The sequence below is a fragment of the Symphodus melops genome (assembly GCF_947650265.1).
Source record: "Symphodus melops genome assembly, chromosome: 11".
Classification (NCBI taxonomy): domain Eukaryota; kingdom Metazoa; phylum Chordata; class Actinopteri; order Labriformes; family Labridae; genus Symphodus; species Symphodus melops.
The window spans coordinates 24,410,474-24,437,551 of NC_136701.1; the positions used below are offsets into that span (position 1 = coordinate 24,410,474).

Here is a 27,078-nt window from a genome sequence, read left to right on the forward strand (position 1 = left end):
GATCATTATTGGATGAAATAATCTACAGATTAATCCAAAATGTTTAACCATGAGTAGTTTTTCTTTAAGCTCATACACTTACACAATGATGATAATAATAATAATAATAATAATAATTATTATTATTATTATTATTATTATAATTATAGTGATAATTATAATAATAAACATTTTATGAAAAACATTCTTTAAAACATCGTTGTAAAAAGAATTAAACTTGGCCTATAGTAAATAGACTTGAGCTCTTTTCTAGTCTGAATTGTGTTCACAAACAAACTGTTATTTGTTTCCAGCTGCAGAGCATTAGAGCGCCTGTAGGGGGCGACAGAACGTGCTGATAATTATTTACCGCCGTTGCAACTTTTCCACGAAGAAGAAGAAAGCGCTTGTACGACAGAGGGTGGAGAAAAAAAAGAGAGAGAGACTTCTGCTGTTTACAACAACATAATGGAGCCCAAATGGTCAAACAACATCTGCAAGCGTGCTTTATTGACTGGATTTACCTTATTTATTGTACTGGGTGAGTGTGTGAGCCCGAAGAGGGTGAAATTACCAAATGAAAATATGTGATTTTTGACCTCATTATTTAAGGTGGGATATCAGGTTAGCCTGTTAGCATCTCATGTACGGGAGACACCTAACCTCTGTTCACAATCCTGCTCATTAAGGTGTCTTTGTTCTCCCTTAAAGGACTAACGACGACATTTAACACCGCCGAAATCATCCATAACAACGATTTAAGCTACAGTCTCAGTTTCCACACATAGACTCAACGTTTATGATGTTTTAAGAAGGGAAACTAAAATAGAATAAGATGTAAATGAGGTTTGGTACAGCGCGATGGATGCCGCCCTTGTTAGCGTCGTTCTGTTGACGGAGACGGAGGCTCCAGCGCCGGAGGTAACACTGAACACACGTCTGATTTGAGATAAAATAAAACCTGTTGGGTGTGTTTCATGTATGCCGATTTGAAGAGTGTAACCCAGTAATGTAGAAAATATCATCAATTTTTTTCTATTAGATAAATATTTTCCTCACTGCGCAAAAACACCTTAAAGTGCTTTGTTTTAATAGGGGTGTCGTGAGCTGAGTGTGTCCTGTGTTAATACGTGTCCAACAAGAGGGGAAACTAACTTAATGATCCAGCCAACAAAGCGAAGTGTGAAATACTTACACTGATTTACAGGTTATTATTAATTACAGTAATATATGCCATAATTAATCAACACACAGCTGCTTTAAAGTCAGCAGAGGTTTAGCTTAGCATCCGAAGATCATGTCTGATTTCCTTGTTGGGTAACCTCTCCCTGGCCCACAGAGTTCATTCCCCTCTTTATGGTTTAATGATACTGATATTTTAATCCAACCAAATGTTTCCTTTAATATCTGATTAATGATGGCTGTGTTATTGTTGCTACCATTATGCAAACAGCTGGATGTACAAAAACAACTCAGACAGTCTAATCCCCCCTTTTTTTAAAGACCTTAAAGTCTCTTTATTGTCATTCAAACTTGAACTTTACAGGGCAGATAAGAAAAACAGCATCAAGTATTTACACAAGGAATGAAGTATTTACAAAGTAAGGTGCAGATAAAAATAGATATGAAAAAACCGAAAGCTATGTGTGAGATAAAAATACACGTTTCTTGATGTTTTTGTTCATGTTGTCTGTCTTTTAAAGACTCAGACACGACTGAAGTAGCTCCTCGATGAGTCCTACTTTGACTTTTTGTTTGGGAAGCACTGGAACATTAATTTCCTATTTAAATCTGGCAGTACATTAAGACAGGGAGAGCATGAACACACCGTCTTAGTACCCTTTGACTGAACGTGTAACATCCTCCTTAAGTTTGCAGAAATGAGCTTCTGTCTTTCTGCTTTAAATCTCCGTCTGATATCTTCAGACTGAAAGAAATATATGACTGACGCTTCCTTCCGCTTTCTGTGGTGGATTTATGTTTTGCTGTCTCGGCCCTTTTTTCTGTTTTAATACAGAGTATTCCCTGGACTCTGAGTCTCTGATGCCCGAGGCAGAGTTTTGGTCTAATTGCTGTGTAAAGTGAAGCAGACGGGAGGTGGGGCTTTTCTTTCTCTCTCTTTTTTTTTTTTTTTTCATTTTGCATCAAAAGCTGTTAGATCGTCTTCCTGTTGTTGGAGCAGGTGTGAAAGTCACATGCCTGGACTTTTCAGCGGTTTTAACAAGCGTGCTGATGAACGTCGTCCATTCAGAGCTGCGCCTGAACACATCATTAATCAGGAAGCTGCGCGCTCAGTAAGTGATGGGCACAGAGTCTGTTCTAACCATTAACACCTTCAGGTTGTCCCAATGCTTCTTTATTAGAGAGACCAGGCTGCTGATAGTTTTGGAAAATCCGGGAGGGGTTGGATTTGATGAGCTGTGGTGTAAAACAGAATATGAGCTTCAGAGCGGAGGACAACAGACTGCAGAACAGGAAACAGAACGCAGCCGATGAGTGAGCTCCTCCAGGAAATATCAGGAGATTTTTCTGCAAGTGTGAAAAAGAACGATAAAGCTCGTGCTTCTCGTCATCCGTTCAGGCGAACAGGAAAAAAAAGTACTTTTGTAAACGGGGAGAGCGTGAATTATTCAGACGTGCTCTCAGAAACATTCAACACTTGTTCACACTTTTCTGCTGCCTCACACCGTCAGAGAGCTGCTGATTGATCCATAAAGGTTCCAGGTTCAGACGTCCTGTCTGCTTTAAAATATCACCATCATCATCATCATCATCATCATCATCATCAGTCAGCTTTATTTTCTCACTTGTTTCTGCACAGACGGGAAATCTGACTCCGTCGCTGTCGATGTCACAGAACAAAACAGACAAAAGGCAGAAACAGACACACAGAGCTAAACAAAGGTTTGAAACAAGCAGAAGTACCTCACACACACACTCACACACACACTCACACACACACACACGGGGGCTCGAATGTAAACATACAGTATGAGAAAACAGAGAAATGAGTGTTTCTGTGAATATGAAACAAACGCAGAGGATGGGAGGGATTATTGAGTATACAGGAGTGTGTGTGTGTGTGTGTGTGTACAGTGTCAGGATGTTTGTAGACATGGAGGATTTTATGGTTGATGACATGAGAACTTACAACCTGCTGCACATGGATCATCTCCTGTGTGTAAATAAAGTTTACAGTAAACAAGAAGAAGAAGAAAAGACATCCACAGTGAGCGACACAGTCGGCGTCTTCGCTTCTTCTTCTTCTCCTCCTTTCTTTACGTGCTTCACCACCACCTGTCGTCCCGGACGCTGCTGTGGGAGAGGGAGCTCAACGTCTGTGATGTCAGGCTGTGGAGAGAGAGAGTGGGCGGTCGAGGAGTACAGCAAATATTTTAAGTCCAATGTCAACGAGTCTGCTTCTTCTTCTTCTCTTGTTTTGATGATTTCCTCTGTCAGTGTGTGTGACGCTCCGCTCTTGTGGGTGAGAGGGGAACATTAGTGGATAAGATAATTACTTTATGATCAGAGGACACGCGGGCAGGCTTCAGAGTTTATCACTGCACGTGTTTGTTTTTTATTTGACTGTTTTGAAGAGTGGACTGATGAGACTCTCCAGACCGTGCACGCCGCCGGAGGATCGGTGAGCAGAGCGATGGGCAGAAACGATTCAAACACTTAATTATTGACTCTGTTTGTTGTTTATTTTTACTGAGGCAGAATTCTTGTTGTTCATCTTTTGATGCTCGTGACCAAAGTCGAGGCTTCCTGTCTGAAAGGCTTCAAACGACAGTCTGTTGCTCATAGTGGACTTCCTGTCTGATGTTTCATTGTCTCACTGGTACCTGAACAAACACACCCGACCACCGCAACCCCCCCCCCCCCCCCTGCTGTGTTCTCCATCCAGCATCAAGTTCAACCAAATGAAGCTGCAATGAAAAACTGATTCTCTCCGATTGTTTTGATGCCTGCGCGGGAAAGACGAAGTGAAAAATGTTCCTTTAACAGCTGACGATAGAGGGCATACGTTCGGAGGAGAGAGAGGGGGGGGGCATGACCTGCAGCGAGGCTCAAATCCTCCTCCCACACGTGGGGCGCACAGCCTGTTGACCATCTGGCGCCCCGTAAGATTTAAAAAAGCTTGAATCCTTTTTACAGACGAACGAGCGTGGAGATCTTCTACGCCGATCGTTGCAGATCTCTAAATATTCAGTGCTGCAAAAAGCCGAGAAACAAAGCCTAAGGTTGTGTCCGCCCTCCTTCACAGAGACCTGACGTTATTCCCTCTGCTCTTCTCTCCCCCCGTCAGTCACAAAGTCGACACAAGCCCTCGACGTCTACGCCGACTCGGAGGTGATCGTGCAGAACGGCACGGGGGGAACCCTCCGATGCACCTTCAAGTCGAGTGAGGTGGTCAGCCACTCCACCGTCGTGACCTGGAGCTTCCAGTCCAGCCAGCTCGACAACAAGTTCTCCAAAGCTCCACACACGGTGAGTCCTTCGTCACACACACACACACACACACACACACACACACACACACACACACACACACACACACACACACACACACACACACACACAGTTTGAGACAGGTGAATTAATCCAAACGAAAAACTCGGCACATGTTTCAAAACAAACAAAGAGGAAAATAAACGGATTTGTTTGAATTTTTCTTTTCAGTTCACAAACACGTTTAAATCTTCTCGTTTGTTTTTGTTTACTGAAACAACATCGCCGTCTGTCGTCGGCTTCAGCTGCGTTCGTGTCTCTGTCACGCTCACACTTTAATCTCTCCGTTTGTTTTTCTTTGTCCGCCCAAATACAACACGTGTTTTTAAAAACGGAGCTGAAGACGCGTTTACACAGCCAGACGGAGGATTTGTCTGGAAAGGATTCAGAAAACCACAGAAGTGCTCAAACTGTCTCTTCTTCTTCTTCCACTGTGTTTGTTTTAGTTAATCTGACAACAGGACATGTTCAGCATTGAACACGTCAGTCGTAGTGTGGTGCAGGATTACACATCCTGTCCCGTCCACAGCGGCAGCAGCAGCTCCTCTTTGTGTTGGGATCATTGACGGGTGGGCGGGGCCTAAATGTACCTGCCTGCTCTGATGCATTCATGACACATTCAACCAACAGTTTAAGGTTGTCCACATGAAAGCCTCGAGCTGGTGATGTTAAAGGAGCGATCTGTCAGATATCTACAGAGTGAGCTGATGACGCTCTCCTCCTCTGTGATCAATCAGCCAATCAGAGAGCTGCTCTCTTCCTCTGTGATCAATCAGCCAATCAGAGAGCGGCTCTCCTCCTGCGTGATCATGAAGGAAACCTGCTGTGTTGAAGCTTCTCTTCAACAATGCAGCAGCCAGTATGTCCTCCTTCTAACTTTAGATTCTGCTCCTGAATGCTCTGGATCTGATTGGACCAGAGAAGGTAGGCGGGGCTTTGAAGGCCGTTTTGGACGCCCCTGGGTTTGCCAGATATGAGAGCAGTTATCAGGTGAACAGGTGTTGCAGCGATGGAAGCGGGCAGTGGAACTGCTTCAGATAGAAGTGATTGTACCCGAGCTAAAAAGCCTCTGCATGTTTCTAATAAGCTCCAGCAGCAGAAAGCTGCTCAAACTAGGATCAATGTTGGAGATGAAACATGGAGTTTTCCTCTTTGTAACGTTTCCTGTTACTGTCACGTGATAAGAAGGTTAAACGCCTTCCTCTAAACGCTTCGTTTACAGAGCTGACACTGCAAACTGTGACAAAGCCACGATTCCACACACACACAAAAACTCTGGCGCCCGTCCCCGTGTGTGAGCCAGAGCCAGATTAGTGCTGAGGAGACTTCAAGCAAACGTCGTTATTTTTAACCACGGCGCCCTCAGCGATGGCAGGCGGCGTGTTTTTAAAAAAAAAACAGACAGAAGAAATCCTGATCCTCCGAGAGAATGAGTCACGCTCGTTTTCTGCTCCTTTCCTCCTCGAATCGTCTCGATTACACGAGGGGTTTTTGTCGTCTCATAATGACGGATGTCGCGGTTATTGTCGGTGTGAACGGACTCGTGCGACTGACGCGCCAGACGACGAAAAGAGCGGGAAAATGAAACGGGAGGAACAAACGCAACGCTGCTCGCTCCAAACCACGCTTTACTTATTCTTATTATACGAGCTCACAAAGCAACAAACTACCGGTGTGTATCACTAATTTACAGATTTTACTTTCAGAATGACTTTTTTTTTTTTGACAATAAGTTTTTTTTAGATTTATTTCCTTTCCCCCCGAATAGTAGAGATTTAAAAAAAAAAAAAAAAAGCCGGATCTGTAGATAATGAAAGAGATAAATATTGATCCCTTAAATGAGGTGATCAAACATTTGTGGAAAAGATTTCTAACGGCGGCTCGGCTGGAAAGTAACAGTGCGTCACGTCACGTCGTGCATGACGGGACATAAACGTTAACAACCCGAGGACAGAAAGTGGAAGAGAAGGCTGCTAAAGTCTGAACAAAGCAGGTTGATGTGAAAGAAAGTCGCCCGGAGGGGCTGAGAGCTGCTGCTCATCTCGACGTGTTGATCGTGTTTTCTAGGTCAGGAGTCCTCCAGTGTTCATCCTTTAACTGGGTTTGTACCCGCAGCACACTTATCTGCATCGCTGCAAAACAAACACACAGAGCTCGTGATTCAAATCAGCCAGCGCTCCGACTGAAGCCGTTTCATGTTCATAATCTGTCTCTCTCTCTCTCTCTCTGAGGCTGCTCCAGGGCCGCACAGACTTTTAAACGCTGTACGAACAACGACAGGACTTGAAATATTAAAGATGTTTCACAGCAGTGAAAGGAAAACGGACCGTGTGAAACTTGAACCCGTGTTGGCTGATGACGTTTGTTCGGACCTAATCTGATGAGAGTTTATCCCTGTATGTTGTGTTTGAGTTTCCTGTAGTGATACAACACAGACTTTAGATTGTTAAACTCTGCACTGACATGAAGTACCGGGCGTTCAGCCCAAGCAGCGACGTCCACTGTGAGAAGGAGCAGTTCCTCCAGTGAGGCCAGCTGGAGACGCCAAAGAATCCCCAAAGTGAAAAAAACAATTTCTACACCCTGAAGGAAGTTTGTTAACAGTCAGAGATGATTCTGGTTAATCTCATGACTCTCTCTCACACACACACACACACACACACACACACATACACACACACACACACACACACACACACACACACACACACACACACACACTCACACTCACACACTCTTCAGTCCAGGAGGTGAACTCTGTGTTGTTCTCAGGGTTGGAGTTGCGCCGACATCTGCAGAACTGCTGGGTGATAAAGAGTCGACTGACAGGTGGACACATGTTTTAGCCCCGCCTCTTTTCCTGCTTATAGCTTGATCAAATGAAGGTCACGGCGCCTCTGCAGCACGGACCAATGGGGCGACGCCACGGAGTGTCCACTTCTGTTTTTGTCTTAACTCGATCTGTCCGTAACGCTGCTAGAAGAGATAAAGGATGAGACGCCATGGACTGAAACACACACACACACACACACACACACACACACACACACACACTGTGATTCAGCCTATTACAGTATTTCTTGGTCAAACGGGGACTGACTGATGCGATCAAACTCTGCTGCGTTTATCGTTTGTGTTCCATCATTTTAACCGGATTCGTTTCCTCTCTTGCAGATTTTCTATTTCTCGAACGGTAAAGAATATCCAGGTCTGGCAGAGTTCAAAGACAGGGTGCAGTTCACCGGAGACATAAACAAGAGGGACGTCTCCATACAGCTGAGTCCGGCTCAGTTCAGCGACAACGGCACCTACTTCTGTGACGTGAAGAACCCGCCCGACGTGATGGGAACGCCTGCTCGGGTGGAGCTCAGGGTCGTCCTGAAAGGTGAACAAAAAAAAAAACGCCCGTTCAGATTGTGTTTTATTGTGAAGGTGGTTTCCTGTGAGCCCGAGGCAGAGATTCTGCCATTACACAAGAGCCTCTTCAATATGTAACTCCGTCCTTGGGCAGACACTTGTGAGTTCTGTTCACCCACACACTGACTCTCTGCACGCACACACACACACACACACACACACACTCTGATTGAACAGAGTGGGAAAATGCTGCAGTCTTAGATTGCAGTATGAAGCTGCCTTGTTTTAACCCTCTAATGGAGGTTTTTTCACTCTTTAGGATTTACAGTTTGGTTTCCTGCGATCGTGTATATTTGACCTGTCAGCTGCCGGTCTGGAGCCGGACAGCTTCAGGTACCACCTGTAACTGATTAACACCTGGATTAAACCTGGTTACCTGGATACCTGATGTTAAACACACACAGGATCTCAGTTTAGCGGCTTTAAACCCAGACGTATCTCAGGAGAAAGATCGGTTACTTCAAAATAAGAGTCTTTTAATTTGGGCTGTGAAAATGAGCACACACGGCCTGATGACTCTTCATTCATCAGGCCAGTAAAGTCAGGCGTGCTCGTTCCCACGAGTTGCCGTCTAACCGGTTGCAAAGATTCGTCCGATCAGCACTTGTGTGTTCCCTCATGTCCTCCCGTGCCTGAATCATCTCTCACCGACGTCATCGGAGGAACTGATTCCTCAGAGAAACGGCGGCGTGAGAGCTTCACATTTTAAAAGGAAGGAGAGAAAGATCACGTCTCCTAAAGGAAAGTAAACGTCTCTGACTGCTGCACGGTGCACACGATGTAAACACGCCGCCCGCTACATTAAACGGCGTCATATCTTCCCTCCGTGCACCGGAGAGAGGTCCGACTTCCCGACCCTGTGAAAGCTGATCCAGCAGCTGCTTCCTCGTTTTGCGTGTGACGGCTTGTTATCTTTTGGCTCGGCAGAGTGCGCCCCGCCCTCGCAGCGGGTCGATTCTGTATGTAGGCGCTGAAGCAGCACGAGGCGGTTTGTTTGAGTCGCTGCTGAAGTATTTCTCCTCGACGCTCGGCCTGTCAAAGCCTGATGGAGACGAGTCAGTGAGTCCTGACTGATATTAAACAGCATGTTGAGGCAAGCTGAGAAAAAAACCACTGAATGTGCCGGGGTCGGCTTTTTTTTATCTCTATTATATAGTGAGCGTGAATAAATCACAGAATATATGATGTGATGTCATAAAGGGTTATAAAAAGAGCTGATAACGTGATGTTTGTTTGTTTTTATCTTTGCAGAATCTCTTCCTCACAGCAACACGGCCATCATAGTCGGAGCAGTTTGTGGTGCTTTATTTCTGCTCGTCCTCGTCGCTGTAGCTGCCTGCATCGTCATGAGGGTGCTTCACAGCCGTCACGAATATGAAGGGTGAGTTCGCCCACTTCCTGTGTCAGCGTACATTCAATTAAACACACAGTGTCTGGAAGAATAAAGCGGTTAAGATAGTTCTCTTTCAAATCCCCAAATTTTCCTGTTTTAACAACTTTATAAAGATGCAACTTTTTCCAGTTTTTTTAATGGAGATCTTTAACGTACAAATGTCCTGCATATACAGACGTTATGATTATATCTCAGTACTTCATCCGTCTGTCTCGACCGCTACGAGCGTTCAAACTTTCGTTGTTGAGGCGTACTTCGACCTCCTCTTCATTCCTGCAGACAGAAGCAACAGATCCCAGATCACGTCTTCTTCTTGTTTGTCGTCTTGATGTAAAAACAAAGAAACGATTTTCATAAAATGCCCACGCCGGCTCGAAGTACGAGCTCATATTAAGTTGGAAACAACAAGTGTGTAAGATACGAACCATAGGTCTACACACACACACACACACACACACACACACTGGTGAGATCAAGGTGTTTGCTCGGTAAGTGTCAGAGGTGGATTTGATGCGTCATGTGATGAATCTGTGTTTTTATTTCCAGTAACGTTTTCACTGTAACACCTCGCTAACCCTCTCTGCGTGCATGAGAGCCGGGTTTACTCTCTCTGTGATTTTGTCTCTAATTATTAATATCCGTGTTTGAGAAATCATCAGAGAGTAGACGTAGTGTGACTTTGAGTGTGGGAGGTCTCGCATGCTGCAGCCTCGCACTGACCCGTGGAGGTGACAGATGTTGGCAGATGTTGGAGGGGTTTGAGCGGTCTTTGGGGCGGTGCCAGTCACTCTTCTCCATCACTGTGTGTGAACACGTCTAACTTCACGCTTTCTATTAACCTCACTGATTGGCTCGTTTGTCAGCATGTCGTCCAGTCATTGTTCTTCTTCTTCTCTTGTCACTAACAGTCCATACTAACCTTCTGTCTCCTTCATCAGCACGTTAAGGTGTAATGTTTAAAATGTACCATCACCTTAATGTTTAAAGACGCAGTCTCAGTTTAAATCAGCATCTGACCTGGAATTAAATGTCTTTACCAGAGGTGCACTGACGACCTGTTGACATGGTGGAAACACTGACATGTTTCTCCCCCCCCCCTCCTCCCCCAATTCAACAACATTACCACTTGAGGTCATAATGATGCATCGATATCCACTCATCACTGGAGCGTCTCAAACCAGTTTTTGTTTTAGATCTGGAAAATTACCTTTTTTTTTAATTAGTTTCAATTTACTTTTCTTATGTTGATGTTTATTTGCATGTGTTATCTCCAGTTAAGCCCTTTAAATGTGCAGTGTAATTAAACCTGCAGCACACAGCCTCATAAAACGACCATCTTGTTTTCTGTTAATTATTTCACGTTTGTGGCCGTTTTAAGCCGAACACCTTTCAAATAAAATGTGATGCAACAAAACACAAGTAAGACGTAAAAGTAATAGAACTGCTGAAAAATGATCTTACAGCATCACATAAACAGAAAACAAGAGTTAGTGCTGTTAAACTGTTTTTTTTTTTTATTCATGCAGATAATCAGCGAGTTGTTTTTAGAGGTAACTAAGTTTTCTCATCACTGGTCACAAACAGCTGTCATCATGTAGGACCATATCATCGTTCTCCTTCCTTCATACATCTCAACATAGTGCCAGTTTATGTAACACCTGAGCAGAAACAGGGTTAGGGTTAGGGTTAGAACAGAATCTGTTCTCACTTTAGATCCCATCAGTGCACCTCTGGTCTCCTCCCAGTGTCTCTCCATGCAAACCACTGGGAGCCTCCATGCCCTTTGTTTGCATTTGTGTCTCATGTGCTCATCTCTCATTGTTTTGTTTTATTTTTTTTTTGTCTTGTTATTTGTCGTCTGTCTCCATTTTGACTGTGCACCAATGGTTGCTCCCCCACCGTGGCAAAATCGTAATCCTAAAATAGATGCACGTCCTTGGAAAGCGTGAGCTCTCAGGCTCCGCAGCAGCGAAAGAAGGTGGAGTCCAGCCTGGAGGGCTCCAGAGGTACCAGTCCCTCGGGTCCACTACAGGTAGGAGCTGGGGGACAACAACAACAAAAAATAAATCTATCGACTGCTGCCTTTTCTCAGGGACAGTCTGGCAATAAAGATGTTTTTCAAAACTGATCAACGTCTAACTTTCTCCACGTCCACTCTTCAATTTTAATAAAGCACACTAATATGTTCAGAGAATAACAAACACTTTAACACAAGTCCATCAATGTCAAAGCCTTCTTTTTGATTAAACCGAGAGAAACTCATGAGGATAAAAAAAGATTCTCTCCATCAGGATCGTCCTGGTCGAGATGAGCAGCAACACAAACGCACGCCTTTAACATCATGTGTTTAAAGAGGACATTTACTCCCCCTCTTCCACATTTTCAAACAGTCCTCTCTGCTCTCAATGAAACATCTGTGTTTCTGAGCTTTGGTCCAAATATAACATGAATCAAGCAGCAGAGGAGGTTTGTAAACCAGCTCTCTCAGAACGCTCCGTTTAGGTGTGTGTGTCTCTTTAAATGTGATGGCCCCGCCCCCTGAGTTTTCCTGGTACACATCATTCCTTCACTCCTGAGAATAAAAATGGTGAACCTGAGCAAAGGTTTTTGTTCGAGGCTGGAGTCCATGGGTGGAAATAGCAGGAGGGGATTTTTGTGTTTTTTTTTTAACTAGATTCCCGCTGTGACATCACAAGGAGAAACGGAGCATTTTTCTCTGTGTTGAAAGACTTCTGCAGACCACAAACAAAGATCTGGATGGGTTTATTTCACACGTTGTGGGTTGTTAGACACTCGGGTAAAAGTTCAAAAACTGTAAATGTGGATTTTTCATAATATGTCCCCTTTAATGTATAAAGCCATAAAGAGTCGTCAAAACAACAAAGTACCGGTAAACAAATCAAGACTCACTTAAGAGCATCAGGCGTTTAATGTTCTTATTTTAGTTATTGCTTCTTATATGGCGTGATTTGATCCCATTCAACGAGGACTGCAGTGTCTGTACATAGCATGATAGCTCCAAGGTCATTTTTGTCTTTTTTTGTCTTTTTTTTGTTTGTTTGTTCTGAACATCAGTTTTATTTTTTATTTTTTTTGAAAAAAGTAGTTTGAAGGAAGGGTAAAATTATAGTGAAATTATCACAATAGGCCAAATAACTTTTTATAGAGAGTCCTCAACACAAGTTCTAAAGTTGACACGTTTTGTTCATTAATATTAAGAAACAGACGAGATCATCTTTTAGTGCTCGACGACTTTGAAAGCTAATTTAGCCTTTTGTACCGTGTCGTTCATTTGCCAACTGGAGTCAAACTTTTAATGGAAATGATTTAATTTCAAATCAAACAAATGTTTGTCAATCAGGGATTCAAATGGAAGATCATGAATTAGAACAAATATTTTGAATATCGAACATACGTTATAGACGACAGAGTTCTCTTCTTCTTCTTTTGTTTTTCTTTGGGTCTGGATCCTTTTTTTAAAAATTATTATTATTAATAACATTATTTGTATTTTTCTGACTCCTTGTCTGGTTTTCTTTTCAGGGCCCGGTGATATACGCCCAGTTGGATCACTCAGGCAGCAAAAACTCGTTCCATAAGATGGAGCCTGTGGTCTACGCTGACATCCGTAAAAACTGAAGAGGGAACGGGGACCAGAAAAAAACAGAAAAATATACACAGTAAAGTATCAGACCTCTCTTATCAGCTGCTCTTGGGAAGGGGTGGGCACATCTCAACAGGGACACAAATTGGTGCAGTCTCCATTTTACTTTAAAAATTCTTTCGTCTTCTGAAAGCATGATACTGTTATATAAAAGAAAAGTGACGTTTCCATGTGCTTTATTGTGAGGACAAAAAAAAGAAGCAAAAACACTTTAGTGGACTGTACAGTACTCCATCACATCAGCCTTGAAATCTTTATCCCACACAGGGTTCAAAGCAAATAAAAAAAAAAATGCCTTCATAGAAATCATTCCACATGTTAAAACATTTTTTTTTATTTTTTTTATTTCGTGCCTGAAAGAACTTCACTTCAAGGCTGTTGCACCGGCTCAGCGTGATTGAACTCTCGTCTGCTTCATTTCTAACTTTAACACTAAACTTTAACACTAACTCAAGATTAAAAAAACTTAGATACCCCTGAGCAGCGATGGGGAACTAGACCGGGTAGAAGAGGTGGACGTAGTCTCGGGGTCTGACGAGTTAAAATAAAGCCATCACAGAAAATAAAACAAAAGACGTGCCTTAAACCTGCGTTTCCTCAATCAGGCAGCAGGGGGCGACTCCACTGAGTGCTAAAATAAGTCGTATCGGATGTCTTCAAGAAAATGACTCATCGTCGCATTTAATTTTTTATTTTTTATTTTTTACTCCTGATAAGTCTATTTTTGTAATCGCCACTTTAAAGTCGTCTGTAATGCAGCGAGATGTTATTCTCCCGTTTAGCGTAAAATCAACGATCAAGCTAAGTGTTCTTCAGGGTTTTCACTCCGAGTTGTCGACTTTTGTGTTTACCGCTTGTTTTTCTTGCATCCCAAATCGATGTCACATTGCGGTTACAGCGTGCTAAAAAAAAGCTAGAGCTAGCATTAGCTTTATTACTCAGCGTATGCTAGCCTGCCTTGTCCAGGTTTAATCACGCGTTACTCCACAAACCAAGATGGACGACTTAAAAAAAATAATGAACCTATGGTTAGTCCTGAAACCCTTGGTGATGTCACGGTGGCTCCGTCTACTTCTTCTACACGGTGCACGGACTGAAGATTCAAAGGGACGTTTTATCCGCTCACGTAGGCTAAGCTAACGCATGCTGCTACGTGTGTAGGTGTGCCTGATTAAATGATAAATAAGAGGAATGTAACGATACACTCGATTTACGTCACGATTTTTACCATTTTCTCATTTTGTATTGAGACTTGAGATTGAAGTCAGTTTATGAATAAATGATTATTTAATTTCAGTTTGCTAACGATGAAAACAAAATATCCGTTGTCCTTATTTTTCTAAATAAATGAAGCAGTGCTCTGTTCTGTACGCCGTCTGTCCCGCATTATAATAAAAGAAAAACTCTTACTCATAACAAATCACTAAAGTTATCTTAACTTCCCGTGAAGCTCGGCTTGAATCAACACGTCGCCGGTGCAGCAGCCCGCTGGAGCCTCGGCTCGTCTGCTTGTATTCTGTGTGTGGTCACATTTTTACATCGCCTTCAGTAACTCTGCATGCAGCTATGACGACATCTACAAACTAAAGTTGGTACTCCTCAACTAGACTGACATCGTATTTACTGTGAATGCTTCAGTTTTCCTGGCATGTTGTCGTGGTACCTTTTTGAAAAAAAAAAAAAGAACACTCCTGTTTGATTTTCACCTCAGTGGAAACATCATCTTTAAACATTTTTCTTTATTTGCTCTGAATTTCTGTTTTCATTTTATAAAGAAGTGCATAACAAAAACTTAAAGAACAATGCAGCCTCTGTGCATCTTTCTGTTCTGCAAAGTGAAGATGTTTTCCTGCCTGTTCGTGAGGTTTGATTCAGAGAGAATTAAAAAAAAAAACAAAAAAAAAAACACGTCCTGCTTGTGGGTGTTACCCGGGCAGTTGTTTTAATTTTGAGTTGAAATATGCATGAGAGCAAACGAAATGTGCAACTGAGGTGAAATCATCCACGAAAACTGGGAGCTGTCATTTGTTGCTGGGCGGAACAAACGCTAAATACACTGTTTGCATGCAACTTACTAACACAACGATCTTCATTACAAACATATCCATCCGTTCTTCCATCGATAAATCATGTAAAGCTCTTTTTCTTTTTCTTTTTTTTTTAACTAATGGGCCAAATATATTTGAGTTCTTTTCAGAAGCTTTAAAATGCATTCCAAATCTGTCGTTTCTGTCGTCTTAAAGCATTTAAGAGCCAAATGTACGATCCGGTTTTGTTTGTCGATGGCTTGCTATGAGAATGATGTCTTTTGTTGAGAGAGAGAAAAAAAAAAAAGTCTTAAATTCAGCTTCAGCCCGTGATTCAGAATGCAGTAAATCTCCACGTTGACCAGTATTTGTGTGCATTTCCTGCTCGTGTAAGATATAGTGCTGTTTACTGTAACTCATTCCAGTGTGGTCGAAGGAGAGACGTTTGCTGTAGACGTCTAGAGAGAGAGAGAGAGAGAGAGAGAGAGAGAGAGAGTTGGTGTTTTCCTTTTTGTATGTTTTTCTTCTTTGTATGTTTTTCTGTCTAAATTACAAACGTGCGGCGCCTGCAGGAGGTGTTGAGCCGGTCAACTCAAACGAGAAAATAAAATTATTCTAAAGAAGTGTTTCTTACGTGGCTGCAGCAACAATGACCATGATGTGAAACTTACATAATTCATATTTTATCCACTGGGGGGCAGCAGAGCAGAATCAGCTTAGTTTGTCAGGTGTGTATCAGACGAGTGACCAAGCCGGGTATATATGACATCTTTAATTTAAATGGTGATTAATAATTTAAATTAATTAGAAATCAGGTTCATATTCACCTAACACATTTTAGTTTAACCCCCCAGCCCGACAAGTGTCATCTCAATACAAACCATTTGTACCAAACAGGCTGCAAATTCTGCCGACAATGCAAATAAAAACAAATGCAAAGTAAACATGAGGCAAATACACAATCCCCAAACACACGCTGTGACATCACCACGCAGGCGCCGTACTCCTCCAGATGTGTCTCATCTTCGTCCTCTTTAGTTTAAATGTACCTCCACATATTCACCCAATCCAAAAAAAAAAAAAAAAAAAAAGAAAGAAAGAAAGCAACCTGTATGATACTGCCAAAACCTTACTGCTGGTCGCTGTGCTCGTGACTTGTCGCAGTGTTTAGTGCTGTTGTAGAAATTGTGATGTAAACTATAAATTATGAAAGATTTACAGTTTGAGCGAGCTGACACGCAGCGAGCGGCGTCCTGACGTGTCCACTCGGCCCACGGCGTGCTTAGTGTTCTTTCGATGGTAAATAGTCTTGTGTTTATGAGAATTGTTTGGTATGTTATGTTGTAAAATCTGCACTATGTCTAAGACAACAAATCCCCTGTGATTTTTTTTTTTTTGTTTGTTTTTTATTTGGGTTCATCTCAGAATGACCTTGGCCTGTTTCATGTCTCTAAAACTGGAATGTTGTACATTTAGTGCCTTTTACATTTCATCAGCTAACTTGAACATCTGCTCCAAATAGAAAAGATAAGATTCATTTATTTTCCTTTTATTGTATGTATTTTTTTATACACATAATATCGCCTCTGTATCCACGGTTCAAATTTTATATAAAACTTATTCCTGGCCAACTATCTGTGTGTTTGTTCTGATTTATTCTTACCGAACAGGAAGTTCTTTTTTCTTTCCCATGAGTCTTTGTTCAGGTTAAAACCAAGATGCTTCAGGTTTTTATTTTTAAATAAATGTACAGACGAGAGGGTGACTGATTTAATTTGTACCAGAATCAAAACAAACGCAGAACAGCTACGTCTGGTAGCGGCTGTCAGTGACGCACTCATTCTCAACAAGCCACCAAGAAGGTTTTTTACTTGACATCACGTACGTGTCACAAGCCGTCACTTCCTGTTTGCTGCCTCTCAGGTTTTACAGCCGTGGTTCCCAGAGTTTTACTGTCAGACTCACAAAGATGAACTCGCAGAAAACTACGGAAGCCCCAGGCGGACATGCAGCCCTACCTTTCATGCAGTCACAAATAACTCTTGAGTTCAAACCTGTTCAAAACTCAACTAGTTTCACAAATTTAAAAAAAAAAAAAGCAAATCTGAACATCAACATGTGTGAAGACACTGAAGCTGTCAGAAGAAGTAAAAGTATAAAGTGGAATAAAAAGATGAGTTAAGTAAAAGTACCTGAAGGTGACTCAAATTACATCTGATTTAAAAAACATAACGAGCTGCAGTGTGTGAGTGTGAGCAGCAGGGGGCAGCGTGGATCTAAAGGAGGATTCAACAGACTATAAACATGAAGTCATATCAACACTGCTGTCATTAAACTGCTGATGTTTTGAGATAACATGAAGCTGATCTCACTGTTTCCCTCCATGAAGCTAACGTGAACACACACACACACACACACACACACACACGCACGCGCACGCACACGCACACGCACACGCACACGCACACGCACACGCACACACACACACACACACACACACACAGCTCAGTGATGCTGAGCTTTATGGAAAAGGAAACAGAAAGTCTGGGAATCCCGGGAAACAAATGAGGGGACAATCCCCGGAGGAGGGGTGAGTGTCATGTGTGCTTTAATTGTAATGTGAAGCTGTGCATGTGTGTGTTTGTGTGTGTACATGTGTGTGTTTGTGTGTGTGTGTGTGTGTGTGTGTGAACACATGACCCCTCTGATGATGAACAGAAGGAAAGGACGAGAGGATGAATGTGAAACCTGCAGCCACTGAGCGACACACTGCAGCAGGAGAGATCCAGGTAAGACTTCTTTTTACCAAATTCATTCAATTGATGTATAAAATAAAACCTTAGCTATCAACTTTCAGTAACAAATAAAAATAACTCTAATAAAGCTAAAGGTTTTTTTTTTTTAAATCTAGATTCCAGGTTTGTATTTGTCACATGCTCATACAGATGTGCAGTGAACTGTAAGGACTGTTCTGCAGGCCATGCAATAATAACAAACACTCAGTTTAGCAATAATAGAATAGAATATAAACTACAAAATAAAAGCAGTTATTTGAATGTACAACAAATATGAAATATATTTGTGTATATATAAATATCTACAGGCACTAAGTGGTCAGAAAACATTAAAGCAGAACTAAAATATAAAAACAGAAAACAGCTCAGCTTGTCGAACAGAATCCTTTAAATCAAGTCCACTTAAAAGGAAGCGGACTCCATATGCTCTGTGACGTATGAAGCAGTCAGAGGTCTGATGCCTTGCTAAAGAGCACAAAGGTTACTGGGAGGTTTTTTTGTTCGGGCTTCTTCTCTTTGATTCGGACAGAAGGGGGGGGAAGAAGACACAGGTAGGACTTGAACCTGGGCTTCCTGCTGGGACGAATTTATCCTCCGTACATTGAGGGGAGGCGACCGACCCGCTAGGCCACCTGTGCCACATGAGATGATTTTTTTTCTTTCTGATTCACTTTCTCAATGTGTTCCCCCGTGTTTAAACGTATTATGGTTACAGTGTTGTTAGTTGACACTATGGTGAACCAGAGAGAAGCCACAGACTCACGCCCACGCTCTCCATAAAGGATGTGTGCTTTTTCTACACGCCCACATGTCCCAAAACGTGGTCGATTTCCAAGTCCAAGAATAGCTTCTGATGGCGTTTTTCTTCTGAACATGGAGCATCAACTCTTTCTGTCATTCTCTTGACTTTATCCATAAATGGTTGCAAAGATAGAAATGTATACTGAAGCTTTGAACTTTCTGGCCTTGTGGTCCAAAATCTTGAAATGCCCCAAATTCCAAAGGGGGCTCGGGTACGTGAGAACAACCAAACTATTCCAGGAGAAATCTTCCAAGTTCAGGATTAATAGAGGGGTTTTTTTTTTGTTGAGGGGATGAAGTCAGTGGGAGAGTAGTGGGGGTTGTGCCTCCTCCAAGTGGAGCATAAATCTGACCGTCCCCACCCCCTTATAAGGCATTTCCCCGAGCACAGTGGGAGGGGGGGGGGATGCAGGATATTCTCACAGGATGTGATGGCTGGAGAGCAGCCGGAGCCGAGCGATGTGGAGGGAAGCGTCAGCTGAGAGAGCAGCGCTCGGCGTTAGGTGTGTTTGCTCGGTCTCTATCGATGTGTGAGTGGGAGGGAGAGCGCGCTGAGGATGTGAAATCCACAAGGTCAGGAGGTTCTGTGAAGGTCCGTCATCAGCTGAAAGTGAGGTACGAGTCCGGCTCAGTAAGAAGCGTGTTGTTTGGGGACAACAGCGGACTGTGTGCATGCTTATAATCTGCAGCGGTGGAAGACGTCTCCAGGTATTTGACTCCAAGTATCAAAACAATGATGGAACAGATTTAAACTGTCAGAACACGAACAATGTAAACATGTAGGGTTTTTTTCTCTGCGTTCAAAGTCGAGAAACAAAAGTGTTTACATGTTCGAGTTTGCAGGGAATATTTTTCTTCAACAGTTCAGATAACAGCCTGTGTTATCACTGATGTGACTTACATTCAGGATGTTACAATATCAGCTGATATATGTTAAAAAAAAGAATAATTTAGATCAGCTGTATAGAGAGTGTGAATTTCTCAGGAATGGTTAAAAGACGTCACTAAGATTTTCTCCATCTAAATATTTGACTTGATAAATATATGAACTTGTTAGATGTGAGTTCTTATTTATTTGACTTGTGAGGAATATTTCATTCTTCTTCAGTGAAATAATAAAAGTCAAAAACATGAAAAATCAAATAAAACATCTCTGAACTGAACTAACTTTTATATTTAATAATTAAATAATCACTATAAAGATTGTTCTTTTTTATTAGAGAGAGAGAGAGAGAGCGAGCGAGCGAGCAGACTGCGTGCAAACTAACCACGAGGCCACGGACGCCGCTCAGTCTTCATACGTTGTTTTTTGACGTGATAATTGGAGGATTCGTTGGGTTCAAAGTTGAATTTGTTATGTCAAAAAAAGTTAAATTAAAAGTCCTAAAAGGGAAAAAAGTGAAATGATGTGAAGACAGTGAAGCAGCAGTGTGTAAACACGAGCTGCTCCAGGTGGAGCATCTTCAACTTTTTCATTATTTATTCCTCGTGGTTCCCATCCTAAGGGTCAACCCTCTGACCGCTGACCTTTGACCCCACACGGTCACGACATGAGTCTGAGTGCCTCATAGAGGAATTAAAGTAATAACTAAATGTTCTGGACTTTCCACAGCATTTAAAAAAAGACGTTTTCAGAACAGATATAATTCATCATCACTTACAGGTGCAGTCACCAGGTGTTTCCCCTTTATGCATCCAGCAGCGACGCATGAAATATGACCATCACTGCTGATATTTGATTTGTTTTTAATAGTTTCTAAATAAATTATTTTATTATTATTATATTATTATTTCCTTTGGTAATATTCCGACCCGGTTCTGACAATAGGGTGGTTGTTGGTTGATCATTTTGTCCAACACATTTTAATAATTATTTTAATAAAAAAATTGCCCGTAAAATAAAGTTCCACTTCACCACCTAAAATATAGTTTGCCTTCAGCTTCACCTCCAGCCTTGGACACACGGCCCTCAGCAGCTCGTCCTGTTCTGTGCCATGTTTGTTTTTTATTTCATCGTTGATGTTTTTCTCCTGATGAAAGACGCGTCTGTGTTTTAAATGGCTCCACATGCTTTTCTGCTGCTGACACATCACACACTCACAAACATCTCGAGAGCGCTCGTGATTAGCTTGATCCGCTTCTGAAGGTCTGACACTGGCTGTGAAGACGGGATTTCTGTTGCCTCATATGAAATAAAGAGATGATTAGTGCTGCGTCTAATCAAACTAAAAACCTCAACGACTCCTCTTTAAAGTTTTCACCTGAATTTCCCCCTCTTAGCTCTAACATTTTGGGTACTTACCGTCACTGCCACACTAATTACTCCCACATTGTCTACTCTGAGGGTTGATGTTGTTTTGTTTTTCTAAGGGGAACCAATCAGGAGATTTAAAGGAGACAAAAAAAAAAGATTCAGGGTGAATCCAGAATGATTAGATCTGTTTTTCTGCTTTAAAACAATACGACTACAGTTGCCTTAGATTTCCACAGAACTCATGTGAACTGCCTGTGCTTAGTCATTGTTCCTCAGTACCAGTTCTGCAGCTGACAACAGTCTGTAATAGAAGAGAACAAAAAGCCCCTTCTGTATCTCAGGGCATAAATCGGCGTGCTTCCCTCTTCACGTCACATCACCTACAGCATGCTTCCTGCACTCATGGCTCTCTAACACGTCTGATCTCTCCGCTGCAGCACCATGACTGCCGTCCAGCTGCTCTTCATGCTATTGGTCAGCTGCGTGGCAGCGTCCGCACGCCCTCCACGCCACCTCTCAGCGTGCCAAGTGGTGAGTAGAGCCTCCAAACAAACTCCTACAAGCTTCTTCTGTCTTTACAATACCATATTTATCATTTTACAGCATCTTCTGGACACATTCCTCACATTGTCCGATATGTTTTTTCATCTGTTTTTAGTTTATTTTCACTGGTTGCCCGCTGCTGATAAAATGAGGCCCCTAATCCATCAGATGTTTGAGGTATTTTCAGATTATCTCCAGGCTGATAGTTTATTTGAAAGCCTCTGGACGGAGCAGATCTGCTTTATGATGCTAAGCTGCAGTCGGACCTGAGAAGTTTTTACTATTTAAAACAACCAAACATGATTTGGCTTCTTTGGAAGAAGTGAGAGTCGACAGTATAAAACTGTTCCTCAGAGTTTCTGGTGAATCACGTCTTACTGTTGTCTTATTGAGAAATGAAGTCTGCCAGAGTTTTTCTTTTATGAAGTGACAAACTGGAAACGTTTTATTTTCCCTTCGGATTCACAGTAAAAGCCCGACGAGGATACAGAATGATTGTAGGAGAGGAAAACTCGAATAAAACAAACGATGTTAGGAAACTGTTCCCGGACTATGGAGCCATAGTGCACCATCACCTCTGTTATTCTGCTGTCAAATAAAACCATAAAATACAGGAGACTATTCATCATGTGTTTATCAGACGAGGATCTCCTGGATGTTATTTGTATCATGTGTCATGTCTGGTGAGTGTGAAACTCAAACGTGCTGGACCTGGAGTACAAATCGAAGGATTCTGTTTATTTGCAGTTTTTCTGCATTAAACAGAGAAAAGCAGAACAGTTCTCCTGAATCCTTTTCAAACGTGCCTCCTCGTAGCGGCTCCACTCCTGATCTGTCTTTGTTAATAAACCTCTCGAAGGCGCTCTTCTGGACAGTTCAGCACCTTTAACATGATCACGTTCATTGTGTGGAGCCCCGAAGCGTTTTTAAATGAACCCATTTAAATTAATCTAACGTTTATTTTTAAAGCTTCCCTGAAGAGTTTTTTTTATATGGTCGTGTAACAGGAATGATTACTGATGGATCTTTACGACCTCCAAGAGCGAAAAAAGACCACCTGCAAAGAGATCGACTTTTTCTATATGATCGTTTATAATGCCAGAAACTGCTGCTGCAACATCCTGTGGTACATTGATGTGACATAAAACACAATGAGATTATTTGTTACATAAAAAATATAATGTACACTGAATATACAGGACAAAATCAACAAAGGGATAAAACAATGAGGTACCGCTTCGCCTACAGGGGGCGCCCAAATCGACTCAATCTGAAAGGAGCTTTTACACTCTTGTTGTACATTTGGAGAATAACTGCTTGAAACGGTGGATTTTATCCTCCCATCGCTCAAACTGGAGACAAAGTCATTTGCCTCCAGGATTACGATGACTTAATCGGATGAAAACCAACACACACACATACTTGTTTATCAGACGCCGTTTAGTGAAGTTTCACAGTCTTTAGGAATGTAAGCGCCGCACAGACTGTTTACATCTCGGACAAAACACTTCTGCTGCACGCTGGAAGTTTAACTCTTCTCATGACAAGACTTTCTAAAAGAAAAAAGAAAAAGCCGGATGAGTTCCTCAGTGCCCTGTAATAGACACAAGATGTTTTGCCCTCCAGTAGTTCGTGAATAAATCAACGTGTTTGTTTACGTGTAAGCAACAAGGAATGCCGCTCTCAGGCCGCCACAAATATGCCAAGAAGCTCGATGTGCTCAGAGAGAAAACAGAGGAGGAGACGGGTTTATGAGCTGTTTTTGGACAAGGTGGTCCCTGGCCATATGGGTTTGATTATAAACTTCACTTAATAATAACCTTAACTATTCAATCTATTGAGGGGGGAAAGGGGGGGCGAGGATGACGAGAATTGTGGGCTTGGGTGGTAAAAATGTGAGGTGTTGTTTTAAACAGAAAAGTCTCTTTTACACATTGTTATCCATGAAAGCTAAATATTAGATCTGTTCTGAGATTATACTGTCGAATCACTGACTCACGCCGACTTGTTTGTCTTTTCCGTAGGTCCAGATGGATGTGTTTTGCAGTAATCTAAACCTGAGAAGCGCCCCAGTCGACCTCCCTCACGGCGTCCAAACGCTGGATCTTTCCCGTAACCAGGTGCAAAACCTCACCCAGGAAACTCTGGCGTACCACACCAGCTTCAACCACCTGAATCTTCACTCGAACAAGATCCACTTCATCCAGCCCGGCCTCTTCAGAGACATGACTGATCTCAAAGTCTTAGATCTGTCCAGGAATCATCTGAATGTTTTTACTCACTCCAAAATCAACATTGGGCCTCTTACAGCTGTTGAGTCACTTGATCTTTCAAACAACGGGCTGTACACAGGAATGTCCGACTATTTCCTCGCTGATTCCCCGTCGCTGGCAAACCTTTCTCTTAACAGCAACAGCATCACCAAAATAGCACAAAATACTTTCAGTGGGTCCTCGTCCCTGAGAAGAATCAGCCTCCACAATAACGTCATCTTAGAGATCGAAGACGGAGCCTTTGACTCCTTGAATCGTCTGACCGAGCTCGACTTGTCCAAGAACTCGATCACGTGCATCACAGACTTTAATCTGTCCAATTTAAAAGTTCTCAATCTCAGCAAGAACAGCATGGAGCTTTTCCAAAGCGCGAGATCAGCAGATGCGTATGAGCTTCAAATTCTTGATCTGAGCGAAAACAAAATGCATTATTTCCCGCTTCTGCCGAGACACAATGTGCTCCAACACCTGGACGTGTCACGAAACCAACTTCAGACCATCAACGTCACAGCAAGTCATGACCGACAGACGACTGTTTTTCTCTATCATCTGAAATACTTGGACATGAGTTACAACCAACTACAGATCTTACCGCAGTCCTTTTTTTACTGCATGGCCTCACTGGAGGTCCTGAATGTGAGCAACAACTGTATTAGCTCGTTTTCAGTCACAAACGAAGGTGTCCTGCAGACGGTGAAGATCATTAACCTCAGCTATAATTCGCTGCAGAGTCTGACATTTGGAGAAAACACTCTGCCGTCGCTGGAAGAGCTCCACTTGCAAGGAAACGACCTCACCAATTTAGACCATCAAATATTTCGAAACCTCCCAAGTATCAAACTCCTGCACCTCCAGGAGAACGATCTAGAAATCTGTGAGTCAGACCAGAGCGACAAAAACCCTCCAGCGTGCGTTTCCTTTTCTTCCATACCAAACTTGCAGTTCCTGTACCTCTCCGAAAACCATCTTCGAACGCTTCCCTCAAACGCTTTTGTCAACACCTCTCTGAAGTTGCTGGACTTGTCACTGAACCCCGGCCTAGACATGGACAAAGACTCCTTTTCAGGTTTGGAGCACTCCCTGGTTTACCTACTCCTGAGGGAAAACAACATTTCCAGTCTAAACACAGACCTGTCATCGCTCAAGAGTCTTAAACACATAGACCTGTCCACCAACCAGCTGACGACTCTCCCGACGTGGAACAGAGAGTCGTCCATCGAGTCTCTGAACCTGCAGAACAACAACCTGGTCACCCTTGAGCCCAGCACGATGCTCGCTCTGGAGCACTCTCTGAAGACTCTCTACATGGGCTCCAACCCGCTCAGCTGCTGCAGCAACCTCGCCTTCGTGCACATGGTCCAGAACTCGGCTTTGGTCATTGCTGACCTGGAGACTGTGACATGCGTTCTTGAGGATTATTCGGAGCCGGTGAACATCGGGAAGGTGACCGAGGAAATGTGTCAGAAACCAAAGATCCAGAACGTTGTTGTCGCTGTGGTTTTGACGGCGTTGTTGTTGCTTATCGCGTTGGGACTGCTGATTAAATGCTGCCAATCAAAGAAACCGAAACCCAACAGACGCTTCAACGCGTAGAGCAGACGATCAGTCCACATGCAGGACCATGAATGAATTATATCTGGAACTTTTATTCCAGTTTCTTCTCATGTGACGGTTGCAGGGTTTCAACCGGACACTGTAGGATAAACATGAACGCAGAGTCAACTGAGCATGGGCTCAGACGGGGCTCTTCCAGAAGAATATACCAGGGCTTAAATACGGCATATCATTGCCAACTCAAAATTGGTACTTGATACGTTCCAAGCTTGCTTCAGTCGTGCGAAATTGTCACTGTTGGAGCTCATCAAGGACCCGCCGTCAAAACATCGGGGCGCTCTTGTGTCTGGCATCCATTTAAGCTGAGGGCAAACTTTGCTAGGTAAATCCCACAAAACATGAAGGGTGAACTCAACCACCCGTGAACTTTTCCTTTAAAGAGTTGAATGAAGGGCTTGTTAAACAAATGTGAGTGACATGGAGAGAAGCTATCTTGATCTCGGTGACATTTAGTCTAAGAGTATCTGAAAGGAGGAAACGTCCTTTAAGCTAAAAATGAAGAAGAGAACACTAGAAAAAGGTCACGAAACAAAAACGCTCACTGCATGAATAATGAAGTCGGATGAAATGAAGTCGGATGAAATGAAGTCTGTGTTGGTGAAGAGTCCGTTTGTATGAAGAAATCCCCGATGTGGTTTGCACTTTAAATGTCCCTTGTTTGTGTGAATGTATCTTATTATTAACACTAAGACGTTGTGATTTCATATTAAAGTAAGCTTGACATTTAAACAGTATGTTCTCTGTACTGATCCCAGGCCTGCAGTCCTCCCCACGTGCACAAGATATCTGAAATAAAAGAAATAACACTGACATAGATAACTGTGATTCTCTGAGACAGTACACAGAATAGTATATTGTATTTTTTTTAAATGAATGAATATTAAAACCAGCGCTGTTTTGTAGCGACCAACACTGGGACATGTATTTTTATATAATGTGGTTAATAAAAGAATTTCAAAATAAAGTTTTATTCCTTTTATTGTTGATATTTTTAGGTCAAAGGTCAAACTGATTTTAAGTTTTGATATTCTGTGATGTTTCGTTCTGTAAATGAAGCTTATTTTTCTACTAAATGGATCCAACACTGTGAGGTGTTTTTTTTTGTGTAGCTAAAACACACACACACACACACACACACACACACACACACTCACAACAGCCCATTTAAAGTTTATTTTCTTCCCATTATTCCACAAATATCTCGAACAGCCTGTCTGGTTTTTCTCATAGCTGCTGAACTTCATTACCCAGAAATCCTTTTAAAATATCTATTGACAGACAACAAACAGCAGTCTCTCTTGGTGATGCATTTAGGTGGCCAACATGAGGTGGGAAATTTATGAACTTATCATTGAAAGGTATTGCAGACAATAAACAAAGGGGGTGACTTCCAGGGGATGAATTTGTGCAACTGAGCGTGATAATGCTTTTAAGGCCATAAAAGCTGAACATCACTTCCTTGTAAATATTTATAATAAGAGTGAATGAGTAAAGGACCCTCAGTAAAGATACACAGGTCATTTATTGGCTTTTTTCAGGGACTGAGGCTTTACAGCTGACTGTACGATTATCACAGACAAGTCGAACTAAAATGCATAAAGCTGTTGAATAGTTTGTTTGGTGTGTCTTGCCTGAGCCCGGCTGAATCTCAGATTAAAGTAGATTTATTTCCTTTTGGAAGATCCTCTCTGAGTAAGAGGAGAAAATGTGACGTGACGCAGGACGAGAGCTACGCAGAACTTATTTATCTTTGCATGAAGACTTGAAAAGATGAAGAGATTTCTGTGATTCTGTGTTTTTTCTTAT

At 42.3% G+C, this 27,078-nt stretch overlaps 2 protein-coding genes across 4 annotated transcripts; both read left to right on the forward strand.

The window, feature by feature from the left end:
* The first annotated feature begins 364 nt into the window (after window positions 1-364).
* Window positions 365-16,626, forward strand: mpzl1l (myelin protein zero-like 1 like). 2 transcript variants are annotated; one of them, XM_079356549.1, is made up of 7 exons: window positions 365-520; window positions 4,289-4,470; window positions 7,666-7,876; window positions 9,160-9,289; window positions 11,228-11,333; window positions 12,845-15,435; window positions 15,467-16,626. In XM_079356549.1, exons 1-6 carry the CDS (start codon window positions 448-450, stop codon window positions 12,938-12,940), a joined length of 798 nt encoding a protein of 265 aa, XP_079212675.1. In that variant the 5' UTR covers window positions 365-447; the 3' UTR covers window positions 12,941-15,435; window positions 15,467-16,626. The 2 variants fall into 2 exon arrangements, with proteins under 2 accessions (XP_079212675.1, XP_079212676.1); XM_079356550.1 differs by having other exon boundaries at window positions 15,473-16,626.
* Window positions 16,627-18,765: 2,139 nt separating this feature from the next.
* On the forward strand, window positions 18,766-26,457 carry lrrc32 (leucine rich repeat containing 32). Of its 2 annotated transcripts, none has more exons than XM_079356541.1 (3): window positions 18,766-19,203; window positions 21,280-21,373; window positions 23,410-26,455. In XM_079356541.1, the coding sequence occupies exons 1-3, from the start codon at window positions 18,995-18,997 to the stop codon at window positions 25,249-25,251; spliced, it is 2,145 nt and encodes a 714-aa protein (XP_079212667.1). In that variant the 5' UTR covers window positions 18,766-18,994; the 3' UTR covers window positions 25,252-26,455. The 2 variants fall into 2 exon arrangements, with proteins under 2 accessions (XP_079212667.1, XP_079212668.1); XM_079356542.1 differs by having other exon boundaries at window positions 19,168-19,296; window positions 23,410-26,457.
* The last annotated feature ends 621 nt before the right edge of the window (window positions 26,458-27,078 follow it).